The sequence below is a fragment of the Sceloporus occidentalis genome, unplaced genomic scaffold, assembly GCF_023333645.1.
Source record: "Sceloporus occidentalis isolate IW3139 unplaced genomic scaffold, rSceOcc1.0.p SCAF_50, whole genome shotgun sequence".
NCBI classification, from domain to species: Eukaryota; Metazoa; Chordata; class Lepidosauria; order Squamata; family Phrynosomatidae; genus Sceloporus; species Sceloporus occidentalis.
In genome coordinates this window covers 2,659,906-2,682,871 of record NW_028317030.1, presented here as the reverse complement: position 1 = coordinate 2,682,871, position 22,966 = coordinate 2,659,906, and the positions used below count along the sequence as shown (strand labels likewise).

At 40.4% G+C, this 22,966-nt stretch overlaps 1 protein-coding gene across 2 annotated transcripts in view; it reads right to left on the bottom strand.

Moving 5' to 3' along the window:
* The window catches only part of LOC149288635 (E3 ubiquitin-protein ligase TRIM8-like), a 34,909-nt gene that overhangs the window by 3,574 nt on the left and 8,369 nt on the right, over nt 1-22,966 (bottom strand). Inside the window, exons 2-3 of one of the 2 annotated variants that reach the window (XM_089491567.1) lie at nt 3,609-3,704; nt 550-783 (exon numbers count right to left, since the gene is read on the bottom strand). In XM_089491567.1, the coding sequence (XP_089347693.1) occupies nt 550-783; nt 3,609-3,704 (330 nt within the window). The remainder of the gene's footprint in view (nt 1-549; nt 784-3,608; nt 3,705-22,966) is intronic. The other variant, XM_089491568.1, reaches the window with a different exon arrangement.

Here is a 22,966-nt window from a genome sequence, read left to right as displayed (position 1 = left end):
ACACTGTTCTTCCACTAAAGGTTTCCCCCATACTTCGACTACCCTTGTTACATGCTCTATTTAGATTCTGCATTTTTATACATTAATACAAAGCACCATTTAATAAAAGTAGATCTGTTGGTGTACATGCACATGAGACACGTCAATTGTCTACAAGGCCTCTTCCAAACTTTCCATCAGAGCAACCGTTCAGATGTAACCTACAACGTATCTCTGCAAGCATCTTGAGTGTAACAAACCATATTGGAATCGGATAAATAAAACAAGGGGTGTCTTTGGGGGGCACCAAGGAAGCAAAACCCCAATTACTGATTGTTTGATGTACTCCCTTGGGTATACTACCCTTCTGGGGAGTCGGTTAATGATGGGACAGGGCTAGCTGTGTGTCAAGAACAGCCCCAGGGTGTCTTTAATGGGTGGTGATTGGGAGGGAAGTGGGCAGAAGGTGGCCATGGAGGAAAAAAAGTAGAAAATGGCACAGTCCCAGAGTAGGGCTTCATCTGGAGACTCGGGGTTAAATCCAGAAGATCTCCAGGCATGCATACATACCTTCATGAAGTTGATATCCTCTGTTTTGTCAAACATGACCTGCACAGAGCTCAGTAGTTTTTTGGCCTCTTGCATACGTTCATTCAGCTGCAGAATCTGTGCTGCGTTGTCATTGCAGAACTTGGCCTGAGCTTTATCCAGAATGTCCATTGTTTTCCTCAGGTCCTCATCCAAAATTTGGTGCAACTTCTCGTACTGCAGACGGACCTCGTCCTTCAGCTGATTGACTTTTTCCTGGAAGATAAAACAGAAACAGAGTTCGATTGTACTCCGAAAAGAAAATATTAAGTTGGGAACTGAACTCACGGGATCGGGCGAAGAGGGTCTGGTAAATTGCAAGATTCTAGATTGTAAGATCTAGAAATAAACTACAAAGAAGCGTCAAGCGAACTTTAAAATCACAAAACATATTTAAGTAATTTCGAGTCTTTTATGGTTTTCTGATATCTTTTTGCAGTTCATGGCACACAGGGTCGGATATTGGAAGAAAAGGTAGGACCTCTGATTTATTTTTTTGGCCTTTAAAATTTAAGATTAAGCATAATGTTTGGAATCACAGGAACAAAAAAACTATTCAGGGCAGACATTTTTTTATTTTTTTTTCCTGCCATTCAGCACCTGAAGAGCTGCTGTAATGAAAACATCCATTAAACAAAGAGCGTGATCTGAGCGCTCTAAACCACATTGTCCGTTCCTACCACGGCGATAAATCCCGAGCGGTGGAAACTGCGTATCTTGCCTAAGGTTTGTAACTAGATTCACGACAGAACAGGTCCCGCGTATTCCGCCAGATTCAGAAAAATCGGGCAAATCTCAATGAATCATAGAAAACATCAAATTTATTTAGGTATGCCAGCATTCAATTCAGTAACATTGAAGGACAAAGTAGTCGTCATCATGAAAGGGAAGGGTTCTAGAACAGGTTGGCATTGATTTTTATTTGGAGGTAGAAGATGGAAGACATATTGTATAAAAAGTTTTGTTTCTTATCAGATTCTATTCCTTCTGTACCTAGTCTAGGGCCAGGATCGGATAATGGGAGTTGTACAGAAAGATATTTCCGGAATCATGCATCAGCTTATAGCTCCAAGCTTTACACAAAGCCGGGCAGGACGAGAGTCATTGTGCAGTCTGTCATACCATCTGCATGCGCATACAAGAATGACAATGGCGTTCATGGTTCGAGTCCTAAGCATGCACAGAGCTCTTCCGGAAGAAAGCGACTACTTACAAGATTTGCTCCCAATTAAAATTATTATTATAATTTTTTGTTTTATATAGCGCCATCAAATTTGATAGTGCTGTACAATGGGTAGAGAGAACATAACAAGTAGTATGTAACATAACAATATGACTTACAGAACAATAGGCGAGGTAAAATGTTCTGGACTTCATACATTCATGCCTAAATTAGACCTACAGCCATGATTTCGTTACAGTCTGGTAGAACCTATTTGGTAGCAGAGCTCAGTGAAACCTCTGAATTTGTACCAAATTCCATCCAGGAACTAATAATTGGATTGATATCATCTAAAGAACTTTTGCTGAAGAACCTTAAAAGAGGAAATCCTGAGGAGAAAAAAAAATTGTTTTCTCTTTCGGGAAAACCCCCCCCCCCAGTGTATTCCGGCATTGACAAAAAAACAGGTTTTATCAGGTTTCAATAAACCTCATTCATCTGCAGACCTGGAGGCCGCCATTGTTGTCAGTCATGTGATGTTTTGAGTGACTTTCCCTGTTCAAACACCACACTGAGCCAATTCTTTATGGCAAAGCTAATTAAGTCCGTTAATCCATAGACTTTCATTAATCAAAGTGTACGGCTGGGTGATTAAGATTCAGCCATTCTATTGTTTCTCACAGGCAGCATGATAAGGAGTCGGGTATTTGTCTAGTAGATTGGGGCTCAGATAACCGAGCGAGAACTCATACAAGTAGCTGACATGCAGCTGTCTGAAAACATTAATTAATGGAAAAAAGGAGAAAACAATATATTTGGAACCTTATTTTTATCTGTAATACACTAATCAGAATACCAATAACAGTCAGTATGTTGACTGTAAAAAATGTGTATTTGCATTTTCTGCCTCTTACATCCACATGATGATGTCATTCAGTGTGCAGTTGATCTCCCCCTTCCTGATTGGTTGCTTGTTTAAATCGCTGTTAATGTATTTTATAGCACCCAATGCTCAGGGCTTTAACTTCATTGTGGTTTTTTCCCAATTTTGAAATCTTTCTACTGACATTATTTTTCATAATTAATTCTATCGCATAAATTCCACCACAAGTAGGTTGACTTCTCAGGCTTTTCTCCAGCACACTGGGTTTTCCTTCGGCCATTAGGTGCCATGATTTCCCCAGTTTGGTTGCGTGAACATTTTTTTTTTTCTGCCTATTCAAATCACATCATTGTATCAGTGACAGCTGAAATTAATTGCTTTTCACCAATTCACATTAATTTAAATAGCAAATTTGGTGATGCCCTATTTCTGTTCCTGTAGATAATAGTCTCTAGCTCAAACTGTCGTCAATTATGGATGATAATGACAGTTGCCGAGGAACGCGTCCTGGAAGTTAACAATGGAGAAAATGTAGGCAGTGGATGGAAATGGATGCTTTTCTTTGTATGCGCGGTTTCCTTAGGGTCAGGTACGACAGCAGAGGAGCCCTTAAGAAAGATTCGTTTCACTTGGGAAAGTAACTGAACTACACAGATTGCATAAACACTGCTGGCCCTGTGGCTAATAGCCGCAACATGTGAATTCTAAGTATGTCCCAACTTGGTCACCATTAACATCCGAGACATTAGATACTTTTAATAGAATTTTTACTTGGTGATCATTTTTTTTAGCTGATATTCTCTATTGAGCGTGAAGAACCCCGTTGGAATCCCCGTATCGGCTCAAGCAGTAAGTTGTAACGAACTTCCCGGACTCTATCGGACTCTGGTTGTAATTGGTTTCAGCTGGAGCAGATATGGTGGGCTAAGCAGAAACTTAAGAAGAATATGACCCTCCCCATAACAAGAGATGCTATCGTTATCGAAGGGCACATACCTCCACAAGTCTCTTGTCAGATTCCAGTTTGTAGAGCTGATCTTCGATGTCCTGCTCCCGTTCTTCCAGACGATCCTGCTGCTTCATTAGCATTTTCTGCGAAAGAATGAAAAGACGCATACATAAAAATAAAGCAAACAAAATGCGTGCCCCCAAGCCAAGTGATAACTTCCCAGCCGTAACAGGACTACAAAGTACCCTATCCTCCGGTCTGAAGGTGGCTAAAATAATTGTATTTTACACGGACATCATTTAAAAGAAATCTACAGGCCAATTTTTTGGTGTGCTTTGCAGGGCAGATGTAATATTACATTAGTACAACATTCACGTCACACTAATATTATCATGGTTTCTGGATGACAAATTAAGCCTGGGTGAGTCAGAACGAAAAACAGCGTTAAAAACAGCCGTTGGCCCATGAGCTACGTGCCCATCACATCAGCCGACGCAAGCGGCAGGTTTTTTTTTTTTTACTTTTCATTTGTTTTTGAACATGTTACTCTTCAATATGGTCCTCGTAGGGTGGAAAAAAAAAAAGCACCCAGAATGCCTTGAGCCAACTACAAATTCTGTATCCTCGCATCTGCTCATGATATTTGGAGCCAGCGATCTGGAGATACCAAACCCTTGCCGTACTCCTATATTCTCTAGTATCTACATTAACATTTAGCATTACAGCCGCTGCGGATTGCAACTCTCACGAGTCTAGCCAGCCTAATAGGCTCGTTCCAGTAGACCGGCCTTGTCGCATGCGAGTCGCAGTCCACAGCTGCTGGAATCCCAGTTGTATTCTATGCTTTCGTTAAGGGACAGGCAACAAGTGACCTTTTTGAATGACTGATTGCACCCTTGAAATGGCAATTTTGACATCCTGCCCCCCCCCCCCCCAGGATTTTATCATTCATCTGCAAGCTCCAGGTGCACAGAAACTGCAAAAAAAAAAAAAAAAAGAACCGTTTCACATGATTGTCCGCACCTATCTGCGAACACCAGCTGTGGTACAGGCATCACCCACTTTTACATATAAAAAGCAGGATGGAGGAAGACTTCTTTGCAGCATTCTAAATTCCTAGTTCTTATTAAAAGTCCAAGCACGAAATGATTAACCACGTCATCACATTTTGCCTCATTCATAACCCATAACCACCAAATGACACACAATCATGCACTGATAGGCTGTTGCCGTAGAAACCGACAATGCTAAATAAAACATAAAAGGGTTACCAAAATAAAGCTCTGTTAAACAGTTGCTCTATCTTTTAGAAGACTTTGGAGAGAAACCGATGCCGACGCATCTCGTATTCCAAGTGCCCCTAAATAATTTGTGAGTCTACTAAGAAGGCTGAAAGAAGAAAATAAAAAGATCGGTTTCAAGCTGGGCAAACTATATAGACGAAGCCGCGTATAAAAAGTATATCGTAGCGTTCCGAGTTGTGATGTAATTACAAAATTCAGGAAGGAGGAGGCATCAAAACACCGAAGAAAACAGAGAATTGGGTTTGAAACAAAGGTTTATATAAAACAGGAAGATTCAATATGTTTGTTGGTGGCTCTCATGGAAGCCATTTCCAAATGTACTCAATGACCTCTAGTAGTGTCCGGTGACTCTGGGAGAAGTGTCATTTCTCCGGTTCACCCCCGAATCTTTTGGGTTGTGGGACCAGGGTGCGGACATGCCCCACTCCCCCTTAAATCAGGGGGGTTCCCACTGACGTCTGCGGGTAGTCCTGGCCGCGTGATGTAAAGTTAGGCTCCGGGTAGCCGGAGTCCAAAAGTTCCCAGGTATTCACTTTCTACAAACAAGAAGGCGAACCGCCTCCTTCTAACCCTAGAAACATCATTTAAAGCAGGGTTGTCAAACTCCAGGCCTCAAGGGCCAGAACCAGAACAGATTTTCCAGATATCCCAGCATGAGCTCTGGCAGCTCAATCACAACGGTTTGAGCCGATAAATCACTTTGTGTTCAAAGCATGGATTGTCGGGGCCCATGGCCCTCAAGGCCCGGAATTCAACACTCCTGATTTAAAAGCGCTCTGTCCAATCTACTAAAAACGCTGCAAGGTCCCTTACGATATAGAAGCCATGCACCGTCTAACCTCTAAGATTTTATATCTGCAAACACAGACGCAAGGAAATGTATTCTCCTTATTTACATAATGACAATTTACAATTTCATCTCAAGAGTCCTTCCTATGATTTATTTCTCTCCGGAAGAAGCCATGCTCAGATGATCACTGCTAAGAATAATGGATACCTTAGTCAGCTTTATTTAGATCATTTTGATTATGCACATCTGAAGATAGCCTTGGCTGACTGTACCTTTTATCTTTTAACCCCTTTGTATGCTAGACGAGTCTTCTAGATTGTACGCTCATTTGAGCAGGACCCCCCTTACCTTTTGTTACAGTAAAGTGAAAATTATGTTCCGAACTATTTTTTATGTCTTGTTCCTATAAATCAATAATAATAATAATAATAATGTTTATAAGTGTTAAACATTAATATATGATTCTCCTTTGTTTCTGGCGAGGCACTATTTTATCTCAACTTTGTTTAAAAAAAACAAAAAAAAAAAAACTTACCAAACTATTTACTTTTGGGTTGGTACAACAAATGGATAAGTTTATTGATTTTTATATGAGGAGGAAAAAGTCATAATACTGGGGATAATCTTGGAAAAAAAATATGTAAAGCCAGTACTGTTTTGACCACAAAATGACTTTGAGCCCAATAATAAAACTTTACCAGCAATAACAAGTTCAAGATATAGAGACTGTTCTTAGAAATCCTTGAGAGTTTCCCAGCAGAGCACCCCTTACATACACTACCGTTCAAAGGTTTGCAGTCGCTTGGCTGTTTATTTTCCATGGAAGACAAGGACATTTCTAACTGTAACATAATTGCCAAAGGTTTTTCTGATGATCAATTAGCTTTTTAAACTTAAACTTGGATCAACGAACACAACATGCTATTGGAACACAGGAGTAATGGGAGTGATAAAGGGCCATTGGAACACAGGAGTGATGGGAGTGATAAAGGGCCATTGGAACACAGGAGTGATGGGAGTGATAAAGGTCCATTTAAACACGGGAGTGATAGGAGTGATAAAGGGCCATTGGAACATGGGAGTGATAGGAGTGATAAAGGGCCACTGGAACACGGGAGTGATAGGAGTGATAAAGGGCCTCTGTATGCCTATGAAGAGATTCCATTAAAATCAGCCATTTTCAGCTACAATAGTCATTTACAACATTAACCCCGCCGCTGGATTTCTGATCCATTTCATGTTATTTTATTGGACAAAATTTCTTTTAAAAACAAAGACATTTGTAAGTGACCCCAAACTTTTGAGCGATAACACTCCTTTATTCAACTTTATTCTTTGACTCTAAAAAAAAAAAAAAAAAAAAAAAAAAAAAAAACAGTGCCAGAGATTTTTTTTTCCAGATCTCATTGAATTTGACGAAATTAAAGCGAGTAGGGCACAGTTGTGATGCATATCTGCCGAAGCCAAAGCGTGTCAGGGCACGATGCCCACAGCAGATTCTGAGCAGATCTGCTGTAAAGTGCTCAGCCTTAATCCCGGCAGAAAGCAGCTGCCTGCTCCGGATGTTAGCAGCAAAAAGTAAAATGGAGAAGAGGAAAAACAACAAACACAAAACAATTGAGCATCAATTTTGAGATTATTACGAAAAAAAAAAAAAAAGGCTAAACAGATTAATAAAAAAGGCAGTCTCTTTTTTTGAGGTCTAAACCAAGTATGTCATGAAAACCCAATCTAGACATCAAAGACCTAGCAAAAAAAAATTATCAGTTTTGTTTTTGTATAAAAGGCCGAACAAACTTATGGGGATGAAACAAGCCATTTTAACTGCTGGCGGAGGGGGGCTTCAAGAAAAGGAACTGCGGCACTGGGGTGGGGGGTGTTATATGATCATTTGTATCAGCTAGCTTTGTTGCAACCCTCAACATCTGACACCATGGCCCTAGAAAAAAAATGCTGGCAGGAAAGCATGTTTGGAAAGCAGTCCTTTCCATAGTACAGATGGGGCTTGCAGATGTGTGATGTGCAACGGCAGCAATGTGCGCTCTCATTTATAAAAAGAAGCTGTGACTTGATTTCAGACAATGCTATCAAAAACCTTTTATTACCGAGGTGCTAGTGGCGAGGATTTCGAAAGCTCTGACCTTGTCTGCCAGATGTGTACTCCATGGAAAGGGTTCTCGGTCGCACATAAAAATTTATTTTGACAAGCTCTGCTAGAACGAAAGGGCCTGGCAGGGTGGGACGTGCCAGAAGTCATTTATTTTGTCATCTGGGAAAGTAGCGCCCTGCGAGGGAGGAGTGTGGATTGAGTTTCCAAAATATGCAGCCTTTGCAACATGTACAGATGGGCCAGGGTGTATACACACACCCTATACTGTACGTATGTGCCATATACTGCAAGAAAGAAGGAAATCCAATCATCAGGCTGCATATCGGATATTTGCCATTTAAATGGTACAATCAGAAAGTCCAATTTATCTGCTCAGGCAGGGCATTTAATATACAATTAAATGTCATGCAACATATCAGGAAGTTAACTGTATCTTTCGGTGTACAGGGCATCAAAATGCTAAACAGGTGATGCAGCGTGCCGTAGGCATGATACTGAATCATACAATATCACGTTATACAATGTGCAATATAACAGATAGGCAATCGTTTATTAAAGTAAGCCGGATACTCTATAGGTGATCGTTTATACAGTGAACTGGATACTAGATAGGTGATCGTTTATTACAGCAAGCAGGATATTGGATAGGTGATCGTTTATTACCGTAAGCAGGATACTAAATAGGAGATTGATGTTACCGTAAGCAGAATATTAGATAGGTGATCGTTTATTACAGTGAGAATATTGGATAGGTGATCGTTTGTACCGAAAGCAGGATATTAGATAGGTGATTGTTTATTACAGTGAGGATATTGGATGGGTGATTTGTACAGTAAGCAGGATATTGGATAGGTGATCGTTTGTACATTAAGCAGGATACTAGAAAGGTGATCCTCTAGATCAGGGGTGTCCAAGTTTTTTCTGCAGTGGGCCACTTCATCAGAATTGTATACGTGCGAGGGCTGCACTCATTTTTCACTGCATGAAAATATGGGCTTTAATTAGATATGCAGATTAAAATAAAGTAAATGACACAAAACCTTTACTTTTCCTCTCACTGATTTCTGGGCCTAGAAAGTTTTGTGACTACAAATTCAGTATTCTGGATAAGTTAAAATGAAATAGTTCTATTTATTTTAGGGATACACCGAAATGAAAATTTTGGACCAAAACCGAAAATTCAGGGTTCACTTAGCCAAAACTGAAAATGACCCCCCCCACATACTTTTAATAAAAGTAAGTTACACACCAAAATTGTACAAAAAATTATATATTATGATTAACAGCAATCTAAGGCATACCCAGATTCCAGCATGTACTGGTTGGCTGGGCATTGTACCAGTAATTTTTGTCCAATTTTAGTGTGTAACCACACTTTTATTAAAAGTAACACACAATTGGACAAAAAAAAATTCAACAATATGACTTGGCATGATAGGAGTGTGATTGCTAACAGCAAACACACTCTTTTCATACCCAGGCAACCAGTAAATGCTGGAACCTAGGCATGATGGGACTGTGACTGCTGTTAGCAGATTGCTGTTAGCAATCACACTCCTATCATGCCAAGTCAGCCAGTACATGCTGGTACAGGGTGGCTTTAAGTGCAGACCCCATTCTGCTGGCAGCATCAATACACAAGGGGGGCAGCTAGCCAGGTTTCAGCATGTACTGGCTGACTTGGCATGATAGGAGTGTGATTGCTAACAGCAAACACACTCTTTTTATACCCAGGCAACCAGTAAAAGCTGGAACCTGATGATGGGACTGTGATTGCTGTTAGCAGATTGCTGTTACCAATCACACTCCTATCATGCCAAGTCAGCCAGTACATGCTGGTACAGGGTGGCTGTAAGTGCAGACCCCATACTGCTGGCAGCATCAATACACAAGGGGGGCAGCTGGCCAGGTTTCAGCATGTACTGGCTGACTTAGCATGATAGGAGTGTGATTGCTAACAGCAATCACAGTCCCATCATGCCTAGGTTCCAGCACTTACACACATTCATTCATATACTCATTCATTCACACATTCATTCCCTCACAGGCATACTCATTCAAACAACCTCCCCCACCCCCTTACCTACTACAGCTCTCGATGCCGCTCACAGACTTCAGCAGGGGGCGCGGCCTCCCTCGTTCTCCCCACAGAGGAGGCAGGACTGGAGCAGAGAAAAGACCCTCCCACAAGTAAGCGGCAGGGCTTGTGATCCTGGCTGCCGATCTCATGCGGGCCGCACCTCGAGGTCACGCATTTGGCCCGCGGGCCGCATGTTGGACACCCCTGCTCTATATTGTAAGCTTGCAAGCAAGGCTCTCTTTACCTAATGTATCGATTCATCTTGGTTATTATAGCTTATTACCATAAGCTGGACACTGAAGTGGGCTCTATCTTGCTACTTAGTATTCATTGTAATTAACTGTATTCTGAAAAGAAGGGCCCAGCAGATCAGTCAACGGTGATAAAGGCAATGGCGCCGAAGGTTAAATTAGGGGATCGGATTAAACATCTCACCCATTTCTACCATGATAGGTATGTTCTGTAAAACTTTGCAGCTGTTTATAAATGTAAAACTGGCGTGTACCAGGCCTTCTGCTATCCAAAATGCTTCATATAGCGAGCCATAAATATTTAAGGTTCATATATCCAAAGGGAGGGTGGAACCTCATAATACATGATGATGTAATACATTTATGCAATAACACAAGAGTCATATCCCGCTGGAGGGCTTTCTGCTGAAAGTGTCTGATTTATCCCACAGGCAATTACTATTTAAATGTAGCATATTTTACATCGAAGTCATGGGATTAGAATTTAGTGTATGTGCCAACGCCGGTAAATAGCCAATTTCTTTTTGAGGGAGAGTTCAAATGTTAAAGTGTCAGTAAAGTTGTTTTTTTTTCTCCTCCTTTTACTTAAGAAAACCATAAAGCAAGCCTACTTATATTAAAAGTGTTATTTTTATATCATTGTTCTACAGCCATTAGGTGAATAAAGTTGCTTTACTGAACTTGCATGCCTTCTTCTTGTTCTTCAGTGCACAACCTATCACCGGAGATGTATTTTGGCCTAGGGCGGCAGATCCACGGGGGACGGAAGCCCCTCTGCAACATAACAGGAACCCTCGGGCTTCTTGCAGCACCACTACTCAGTGTGCCGATTAAAGGGGAGATCACCGATCTCCCATTAATAGTATGGAGGTCTGTGCTGAGCCGATACAGTCCTTCCGCACTATGGAGGGGCGGCAGGCGACAATGCCCAGGTAGAAAATCGATGATATGTATGCACAGACCTTATTGTTTTCTTCCTAACCCACCCCTAAACATGTAAGAGAATAATAATACCAAATAGTTATTCTAGAATTCACTTATATAAGAGAATTAGAATGTTACTTTGTCGGGAGTATTAAAAAAATACTAATCGGAGTTATTGATGGATGTTAACATTTAGGCCATATGTCTTTCCATTTAACTACCAATAAAGACTGCCATTTATTAAAGTAGAAAAGGTTTAAGTATTTTACCTCTAGAAACACATTTGTCTATTATAAATGTGTGTTTATAATTATATATATACACACACACACACACACACACACACACACAGGTAAGCGCCATCTACCCCAGTCCCAACGGGGAGGAATAATCATGCAGGTCGAAAGAATAGGGTTCAGACAGCCTACTATTAGAGGTGAGATTAATGGAGAGGAATAATCATGCAGATGAAATGAACAGGGAGCTAAGATGCCTGAACCCCTAAACACATGCAATGGGATTCTGATAGTTTTTAATACTTTTTATATTTGCTAATATTATTACATGGTTTACTTAACGTGGTGGAAAAACTGAAGATCTGCTGTAATAGCGAAACCATTTGACTTCTCGGAGTTTATACATACAGCAGGGACGCACTTTACACGCGCCGGTCAGCAATACATGAAAATTGCATATGTCCTGGAAAAGAAATGTTGGGATCCTGCTTAGCGGACGATTTAACACAATGGGGGTTATGTATAAAGAGTAATGCAAAGTGGTATAAGTGGAGCAATCAGCGGGGATATTCCACCGGTTGCTATAGTAACTGGCCACTTTTTACCAGAAATGCCCTTTATACATAAGCCTCCAATATTCCTAATTGAAAAATAGATAAGAGATTTTGTTTCTTCATTATACATTATAGACAATGCCCTTTGAGAAGAGAAGCCCCTTCCCCAGACCAGACACATTTGGCCTGTTTCACAGGCTTATATCACAAGATTTATTCACTGGATTTATTTACGCGTTATGATGTATAAACCCTGGTGGGCTTCCCTTGTGCGAAAGGTCGGGCTGGTCCTGCATAATGCAGCGAGATTATCTAAAGCCAGTTGGTTAACACAAGAAAGCAAGGATCTCACAGTTCCAAAGGTTGTCTCATTTAGAGAATTTTCCCAGATTTGTCAACGGCTTGACAAAAAAAAATAAAAAATCAATAAATGAAATCCATGAGCCAGACAGCCCTTTTACTAGTCTTTGGCTGCAAGATTTTCTACGCTTCTATTATAAGAAAGAAAAATTGTCTGGAAAAATCCTAGGAAAAAACATTTGAAGAGGTGGGTAACCAATTTAGGTGGGTAAGTAAGTTAATCATTTGATGTTAATGCATAATTTTACTAGATATCAGATTCTGTACTATGCTTAAAATGTCATTATTAATGTCTATGTACTTAGTGCGATGTCATAAAAGTAACTGTTGGTGTAATGGTCAAGTGTCCCAATACTTGTCCATATAGTATAGATGATATTGAACCAAGGGAAATATTCTACCTATACATGGAGGATGGACATCTGTTTCTGGATCCTACAACTGCCTGGTCCCCAAGATGCAAACCTCATCATCATTAACTTAACTGCCAACACTTGAGCACCAAGAGATTCTGGATCTTTATACCCATAACCTACCAAGCCAAAGCACATTAGCCTGTATGGTTTGACTCATTAATTGTGCTGTCCTTCTACCATGTCCATGAGGAGTAATGGGTCATGGGTATGGAAGCTCAGAAGTAACAGGGTGGTATGGTTTCGTTCCCATGGGGAAGCCAGCTGGACCCCAATGTCTTAAGTAAAATTCATGAAAATTGAGAACTATACATAAAGGAAGGAACATAATCTGTATGATCACAAGATATATCTAAGTCATATACACTGAAAAATATATACCTCGCCTTCTAAAGCATTTGAGGGGGTCTTTATAAAAACAGAGGCCCTAAACAGCTGCTTATATGAAAGGGCCACCCTGCCTCTACTGAACAAAGCAACAAAGATCCTACTAAGCACATGGAAACCAGCAAGGCTAAACACAGTTTAATTCCCGTGATGCATGTTGTGGTATAAAATGGCATTCTGCTGTGTTGAGCTGTGTCCACTCTGTCCCACCCGCTGTAGGAAGATCCACAGGGCATATTCCAAGCCGTTTACCCACCATTGCTTCTGGTAGATGCCATTTATACTACTAAACAAGCACCAAACATAAGGTAAACGGTCTTCGGTTGCTACGACACTTGGCAATCTGTACAAAGACTTAAGACGGAATTCTGCATACGTTACTTAAACTGTGACATAAGAATAGTTATGACACATTTAACTTTAAATGATACATAAGCACCCATGGAATGTACCGATATACGGTTTCAACCAAAGCAACAACTGAACGTGTCCAGATCCCGTTTCACTTGAATATAAGCTCTTGGGAAGAGAGTTCCCTCATCTTTAGTGTCACAGAATTTAGACTTGCATTGCATTACTCTCACGTTACACGACGAGAATGTGATTATACTCCTTTCCAGAATCAAGCCTTGCTTTTCTGGAGCTCATCCATTACATACAGTAAGCAGACAGGTTTTACATACGTATAATTGGCAGCGTATTTCTCATGTTGCTTTGCAGAAGTACGCTCATTTTGTTGTTTGCATTTGACATCACACACTATGAATGCCAATATGATGCACTTGGTCACGTCATCGTTGGTGAATCTACTCAGCGTGTTCTAACCTCAAGGGAGAAAGAACAGTTCCGGCAATGGTAAAGTTTCCCAAATTTCTGCTGCTCCAATAGAAAGAGGTAGGTCCCGGCCGTACTGGAAACCGGCCATGGTTTACATCACTGTTTGAAGCGTTCCCTTTCAGTAAGCCAAAAGAGCACATCTGACTTTCTAATCAGCTACAGAATTGCCTCAAGACACCTCAGCTGGCCTCTCATCTGAAGTCCCCGTCTTATGCTATTCCACAAGAGAAGAATTCCACAGCAGGGAGGGCGAGGGTGCCAGACGAAGCCAAGCCTCTCCTCCTGTCCTGGATACTCGCTTATACCGCACATCAGCCATCTCTTTACTACTTACAGACAAATATTAAAAACGGAATATAAAACAAGAAGCAGTTTACAGAGGAGGAAAAGATAACCCTACAGTAATACTTTCAACATTTGTAAGAGGCAGGGAACGGTGGTGTTTGGACCCAGGAAAAGCATGGTCAGGGAGGGACCAAGGAACCCGAAGAACCAACTTGTGGAGCTCAGCTGCAGAGCCTTCCAAGGTGGCCATGTGGGAGCTTCTGTAGGTCTGCAGAGATCTTCATTGATTTTACCGCTGCCTGGGCAGGAAGATCAGAGGATATCCCCAACCGGTGCATGATGACCACTGCCCACTAAAGAGGGACAGCTACACCGGACAGTGCCTTAAAACTGGGACTGCACCGTGAAAAACTTTTTTTTAATTTATTTTTTGCCAGGAACACTTGATTATAGGAAGAAATTATATAAAAGAAAGCTGTGAAAGGTTGTTGGCCTAGAAACTGAAGGAAAAGCTTCTTAAGTTTCTATGTAACATAGTAACATAGTTCATAAGGTTGAAAAAAGACCAAAGTCCATCAAGTTCAACCTATATACATATTGTGTCCCTACTGTGTTGATCCAGAGGAAGGCAAAAAACCCTTATGAAGCAGATGCCAATTGCCCCATACCAGGGGGAAAATTCCTTCCCGACTCCAAATATGGCAATCAGAATAAATCCCTGGATCAACGTTCTGTCCCTATTAATCTAATATCCATAACTTGTAATATTATTGCTTTCAAGAAACACGTCCAGGCTCCTTTTGAACTCTTTTATTGAGTTTACCATCACCACTTCCTCTGGCAGAGAGTTCCATAATCTCACCGCTCTTACTGTAAAGAACCCCCGTCTGTGCTGGTGTAGAAACCTTCTTTCCTCCAGCCGTAGAGGATGTCCCCTTGTTATAGATACAGTCCTGGGTATAAATAGGTCCTGGGAGTGATCTCTGTACTGTCCCCTTATATATTTATACATAGTTATTAAGTCCCCCCTAAGCCGTCTTTTTTAAGCATCCAGAAAAAATAATATAAATAACAGATATACCAAGGTGTATCTCTTTAGCACCGCACATCTACTGGCACTCTAAATAAAATGTAAGGTTTAACATGTCGAGGGCTGAATTCATTAAATGTAGTCTCGCACCCCTTTTTTTAGGGGATGAGACTCCACTTAATTTATTGAGCTCTCGACATTGGAGTCCACATATTAATGATCAGTTAGCAAACTATCATAAAGTCACCCTTTAATACCAAGGGATGTTTCACACAAACATATAGCTGGAGCTTGAATTTTAGCAGAAAGAAAAAACTTCAGCTAGGTTCATTTTCCTACCTGCATCAAAATAATATTGTGAAGGTTTACATTGTATATTATAGATACAATTTAAAGGGTCTGTAACAACCTGGTAATTTTTTTTATTATTGCGGGTGACTTGATATTCAAAAGCCCACTGTAAAACTATAAGGCAATAGGATCCATCGTTCTTTTCTTTATTCCCTACACTTGACTAAGAATAAAAAAACCTCCAATGCATGACACAAGATACACAGTCATTTGCTTTTCACATGATCCATTATTATTGTGCCGTGGCTCGCCCGTAACAAAAGAGAAGTACATTTGCAAACACAACAGGCCTTAAAAACAAAAATGAAACATGTACTGTCTCGCCAAACAGCCCCACTATTGCACTTTAGGAGGTAGTGGGTATCACTGACCGGTTGGGTAGGTCAAAGGATCGTTCCGACCTCTAACTGAATTGCAAGTTTACATTCTATATGACTGGTTAACACAAGAGGTTGAACCGCATTCAAATCTATTGGAAACTTGAAAACGCAGTAGGGAAAGCGTTCATTTTTACAGTTGTCTTGCAATTGTAAGGGGTTCTTGTACAATCTTGTCCAAATTAGCACAAGTCTGTTGCTACTACCCATATGTATCTTCCATGTGCCCGGTCATTCTATGACAGAGACAATCTCTTACTTAATACAGGCTTTCCCCGACGTACGAGACTGCCAAGTCTGCTATTGATGTAGCCGCATCTGGACTCTTGGCAGTACAGTTTCTAGTTTACTCACTGGCTTAGGTCAGATGAAGACGCAAAACGCCAAACTCAAATCAGCTTGGGTCCATGGGTAGGAACAGCATGTCATAGGCTGGCGTCCTTTTCAATTTTAGGCCATGGGGTAAGAAACTTTTGCTCTAGAGGAATGTCACAAGAAGCGATAGAGTTCTTAACATCTGCAGGAGGTAGGTTAGCTTGGAAACGTTAGGGTTTGTTGTGTGAACTGATGAAATCCAAAAGAAATTGTGTAACAGATTTCCAAATCCTACTTATCATAGCAGCAACTGTGAATAGGTTGCAAAAGAAGATAAAATGTCATAATTAATGGTATGCTGTGCCATGAACAGTTGATGCTTTGGTGATGAGTGATTCATATGCATTTTCTCAGCTCCTCTGATCCTCAAGACTCAACAGGACTAAATACCTGAAAGTCTTCAAATATGAAACCTCAAGATAATAATTTATAGATTTTCATTTTAAAAAAATCTCTCATGTAAGGTCTTTGTTAATATCTTGCTTAGACAACAGAAGCTTAAACCATTAAGGCCATACTTGGACAAAGTTGCCATACCCCCACACACTATATACAAGTGAATTCTGTGGCCAAAAATGCATGAATTTTAACTTCTTTATTTTATGATGATGGCTTGTTCAAAATTGCAAGGCAAATGTGATCTTTAGGAATACCATAATTCGAGCTGCCCAAACATTTTTCAGTAACAGCTGCTCACTGTTACTGCCAACGGCATCTGCCTACTGCAGGCAAAACGGAAAAATATGAGAAAAAAAATGTTTTTACCATTGTTCAAAATTAAACCAGCTTCCAGGAGAAGAGGAGGGAGTATGTTTGATGAAATAAATGTTAGCCTAACCATATAATACACAGCAGCATTTGGGTCCTTACAAAGATGTATGCATCGTAATATGGACAGGTAAACTAATACAAATGTTTAACTCCTCGGCTATGTCCATTAGCACAAAATGCCCAACCAGACCAGTCTAGGGATTGAGAAAAGTCACCATATTAAAGCATTTATACACCAAACTTCAAGTGTTCGTTTTTTATGCCACTTTAAAATAAAAGTTGGCACTCACTGCAAAACATTAGGTAACCACTGTACTGCTTAGCTCTGTGCCAACATAAAACTCCATGAGCTTTTAGCATAAATTATTTATTAACCCACCTATAGCTTGTGATTTTTTCTTGCCAGTGTAAGTGTTTTGGAGAGATTTAAACATTAACCTCGTTGAAGTGGCGACTGGTGACAGAGGCAGCATTATCTGATCAGTTTCCCATCGTTAAATTTCTCTCTCCTCTGCCCCACTACCCTTACAATGCTGCCAACCGACAACAATCAGCAATGGGAAGAGATAACTTGATGAGGAGGAATAATCATGCAGATCATGAGAGCAGGATGCTAAGATGACTCTCCCATCACATTAAACACATGGGGTGGAAGTTTAATACATAGTTACTCATTAAAATAAGAAAAAAAAACAACACAATTACATGGGTTTACTTGGTGTACGGAACAAAAAAAAAAATGTGCAATTTTGGGAAAGTGGTATGTGCTTTAGACCTTTGAAATATATTTTTATAAGTATTTAGAAATCAGCAATGTATAAGAGAGGCATTACGTGGAATAAAGTACAGGAGTGCCGAGGGGCAGATTGTGTTGCATACGTCTTTGCCAACCAAGGGGCTACATTTGTTAACCCCTTCTTGCAGGCGGACTCAGGAGAGCCATCCCTAAACTAGTACAGGCACCAGGAATTAATTGGTCCCATCAACTTCCTGGTAACACCGTTCAGAAGCAATGGAAGATCCGTTAAATAAAAGATAGCAGGCTGTTCTACATGGCTTCAAAGCCTTGAGCTGCTTTCAAGATTGTATGTCTAGAGGACACGTTCAGAAATCATAGTTGGAAAGCATTAGCACAGTGGCAGACTTCAAACGTTAATTTCAAACACAAATAAATGAAGACACACGTGTCAGATACAATTACCCAAGATTATAACAGTTACTTACAGATTTCTATTATATATTATATGTTTTTCAACCATTCCACTATACTCTGTGAAGATGTACGCCAGATATCAAGGTGGCTTCTAGATATGTCCAAGAGCCAGTATCAGGTACATCCCCTAATGATCAATTTAAAATGGCATAAGGAACCATACCTAGTCATGACTACCTGGCTCCTGGGATTTGCAAGTCACCAATTAACAGTATACAGCTCCTGGTGACAAAAATACCTCCAGTAACTAAATTCAGAATGTGCCATATAAGTAATGCAGATTTTTGGGCTGCACCTGAAGGACATTATAGTCATTCCCTTCAGCCCTGCTAGGGAGTCAAACATGCTCCTCATGATACATCAGGACTTATGCAAAACTCTAAAGTGTCCAATACCCAATTTTCGAGTATTGTTGAACTCAGTTGCCCTACTATCCCACTTTTGCGGGCAGTAGGGCGATCATGGGCCGGTTAGGAATATCGCTGGATCTCCTTCGACCTGCCCACCAAGCTGTGAAACCGATATAGATCTGCGTTTCGCTGCACAGAACTCAAATCACAGCTTCCATGTGGCCACCTGGCAATGTTTTGAAGCAGAGCTGCAATATGATGTGATATCCTAGCATTCTTCTTTAATGCATCGAGGTGGCTTGACAGGTAGATATGCAAATAGTCACGGGCCAAGGCCACCTTTAACCATATCTCTTAAAGGTGTGTCACTTATGGCATGTAAAGTGTGTGTGTGTGTGGGGGGGGGCTCATTTAGGACATTTATGACCCAGTGGGCAGAAATAAGATGTGACGCCTCACATGTTCTGACACTGTATCAGATAAGATATGAATTAACCTCTGAAGAGGAAACTCATCCACGCAGGACACTCCTTTCTATATTAAACATTGTATCCAATAAGAAAGTTAAATAAAACCCACACAAAAAAGTTGCAACATCTAAACCAAGTGAAAGCCTACTCTGCATTTGCGACACCACATAAAAGTTTAATTCACTTCTGTAATTGGAGCCGGCTTTTACCATGACATTTAAAACGTATTGTTTACATTTATCAATTAAAATAAACTATCCGCAGGAAAACGGGAACAAAAAAACCTAGGTCATAGTTTTTGTAGTTAGGCTGCTGCGGAAGCTAGATTAGGGGGAAGAGGAAATCCATTTTTGGCTTCCTTAGAATAATATGAAATCCCGCTGGCCGATTGCAGCTCTCCCGGCAGGATCAGGAAGCCTTGGTCCTTCTAGATCCTCTTCCGTTTCTATTGCTACAGATCAGAAGCACGTGATCACTTCAAGTGTTGTATGTTATACGGCACCACGACGGGGGAACATTTATTATTTTTTTATTGAATAATTTTTCCAGCAATATACTTTGCGCCATCTAGTTTGATCCACCATTTGTAGTAGTCGGGGTAATGTTCCTGTAGTTACTGTAAGTCCTTTACCTTTACATTCTCAAGGTTAATCATAAGTTTTTTTGGCTTTTTTTTTTTTTTGGATACCACCATGCTTTAACACACATTCATACTTGCCTTCTCTTCCCCCTCCCCCTTAAAAATATATTTATATTTAAAGGGGGGAAAATAGAGAAGGCGAGTATGAATGTGTGTTAAAGTATGGTGTTATAAAAAATAAATTAAAAAACAAAACATGATTAACCTTCAGAATTTTATACAAAAAACAAGGTTAAGGACTACAGCTGCCGCATTCATATTAAACCATTTCCTGGTTTGGTGTAGTCAGATCAACAGTTAAAGAGGTTAGAAAACATGCCACGTCATTTAGTAGAACAATATCCTTCGTATAATGAAGCAATGTTATTGGTATCAAAAAATAAGATGTCTGAAGTATTGAAGGTAAAATCTGAAGAGGTCACTCCCCAAAAATACTAAAGAAAAAGACCTGCAGGAAGAAGGACTATATAAGCACGTGATCTAAAGTAAGAAAGATGGAAGCCCAAAATAAAAAATAAGGAAATAAAGTTTATTTACGAAATAAAGGTTTATGAGCTTCTCAAGACTCCTTGGCCTTCTGAAGCGGATATTAAATCGTATCTTTATTACCAGACAGGTGTTTACTGTTATTCCACTGGCTTTTTTTTTTTTTTTTTTTTTTTAATTAAAAATAAATAAAATGAAATTTAATATAACCCCACAAAGACGATCATCAGTTCCACACGTGTTCTGCAGACCAGGGACCAATCAGGGTTTGGCCCAGAATCTGAGGGTTTTTGCTACAATCTCAGGGTGAAAGACCACAATCTCCGGGGTCACACGGTCTGATCTAAGACTCTCAATTAGTATTTTTTCTAACAGTATGTTATGGTTGATATCCCTGCTTGAATGCAGGCAATTAAATTAAGTGTATCTTCTAATAATGACAAGTCAAGGCTTCCATGAGGACTGGTACTACAGTCATTTGGTTAACACATTTGGCGAGTCGTTACACAGAATCTGCATGATGGGCGATTAAAGGGTTAACATTTAAAGAGCTCCAGGGTCAGTTCCCTTAGAAGGCTTCCAGGTATGTGTTCAGTGACGTTCTGAGACATAGATTGCAAGCTCCTAAGGAGGGTCCACCTCAGATCTATCTAACAGCGCACAGGGTCCAGAATTTTGCGTTATGCAAGTTTTTTTTTCCCATGACTGTCGATTTGCCATGACCCCCGAGCGCAGACCGCGTTTAAATCATCCCATCGGCCCATGTGGAAAGTTTTAACACACTTCCTGTGCTCTGCGTGCAGTTTCGGTTCTCCATCACCGGAGATTGTCACATTCTTACAGCTCCTCTACAAAGTAAGATGGGGCCACATATAACCCCATGCCATGTATATATATAATATCTCTGTGTATATCCATGCCTGGGAACTTTCTAAATCAGCTGACCCTGAGAACCTGGAAACATTAACCCTTTCATAACCCATTGTGAAGATTCTACATAATGGCTCGCCAAGTGTGTTACCCAAATGGCTCCAATGCCAGCCCTCATGGAAACCATGACTTGTCATTTTAAAAAGATACTCTTAATTGAGTCACCTGCATTCAAGCAGTGATATCAATCAATCATAACATACTGAAAGCAAAAGCACCAATTAGGAGTCTTAGATATGATCGGCAGCTCTGAATAGGAAGGAGCCATCTCCAGGCTTTGTGACCCTGAGAATCTGCCCCTTTATCCTTAGATCGGGGCAAAACCCTGGGAGTTCCTGACCAGAGAGCTGTTCTTTTTAGCATATTAAAAAAACTTAAGAAAATAGTTTTTTTTTTTTTGTTTTTTTTTTTGTGATCCTTTAAACAAAAACCCGACCGATCAACTCCTTGGCTGAGGAGGATGAAAATGAAGCCGCGCAGGTTTAAAAGTTTCTATGATTAACATACAAATCAAACATTAACTTCATAATCTGGTTTATTGCTCACTGGTACAATCATGGAAACCTGGTATGACTGCATGGCTAGAGGATAGGAAATAAAACACAGATTTCTAACGCTTAGAGCACATGTAATATACAGAGTCTGGGTTGGGGGGGGTGAAAAGGGTCTTTGCGTTTCCCTTGGGGGTTTGCCGCATTGAAGCATGTCGTTACTGCGAGCGTCCATTTTGCAATAACTCAATAAGCCCTTAATCGGCAGTGACACCCTTTCCGCGGTGACTGCACTTTCAGGAAACAGAAGTTCTCTTATTATGTCATAAGGAATTACTCTGCATTACACACACTTCCTGATCGTTCCCTGCTCAGAGTCAGACTGGCGTATCCATGGAAACAGCAACGTGGCCTACATATGTTAAAAACCCACAGTCATAACATGAGAGAGGAGGCAAATTACAAGATGAAGAGCCATCATTTAGCGAGACTATTAGTGTGGGGGGGGGGTGGCAGGAAGTCTCTGTGGCGAGAGAATAATTAAGGAGTTATTTTTGCACTCACATGTAATAAAATAGTCCAAGTAACCTGTTGGATTTGAAATTTAGAGAGGAGATTACAAAGAAATTGCTCTAATAAGTGTCTCTCCCACGGCTTTATTGTTTAAGCATAAGGCATTTAGAGCCCTACATGCAAAAAGAGACCTAGGAAAGGCTGGGTTAGGGGAGGAAAAAAGAAAACACATGTATTTACATGGCCCCCATAATGGGTTACCCACAATAAGGCTATGCCGACTGCGTTGCCATGGGCCGCGCAAAGCGTTACGGGGTCAGGCCCTCTAGCTTCATACCTCATGCTGTATATTACATGTAAGGCTGCACAAAGTATTCACAGCAATTACAATAAGGCAATCTATTTTAGGCTACTTATAAAGTTAAATTTTAACAATTTCGTCAAATATTCAGCAACAAATATTCTTTTATGTTTAAAAAAGCTTAAATCCTAAAAAATAAAAAAAAATAAAAAAAAAAGAATGCATGATGGAGAGATAGGGTCATGGGAACAACGATTACTCCAGGTCAGAGTTTGAAAGGTTGACTTTTACCATAGCAACCTAGAGAGATTTGCTAATGTGCCTACCGGATGGATCATTGAATTGGTTGCTATGGCAATAACAGAACTCTTTAAACTTTGCATCACTTTAGTATTTATGATACAGAGCCCCCAGCGTGCACCCATCTTTTTTTTGTTGTTGTTGACCTGGCAGATCTGAGCGATTTGGCCCATCGAATCTGACCATTTTTTTTTGTCTGCTATAAAAACCCAAACCTTAATAACAGCTAAAGGCTACCTTTAGAAGGATGTCAAAGACTTTAAAGAAGCCATCAAG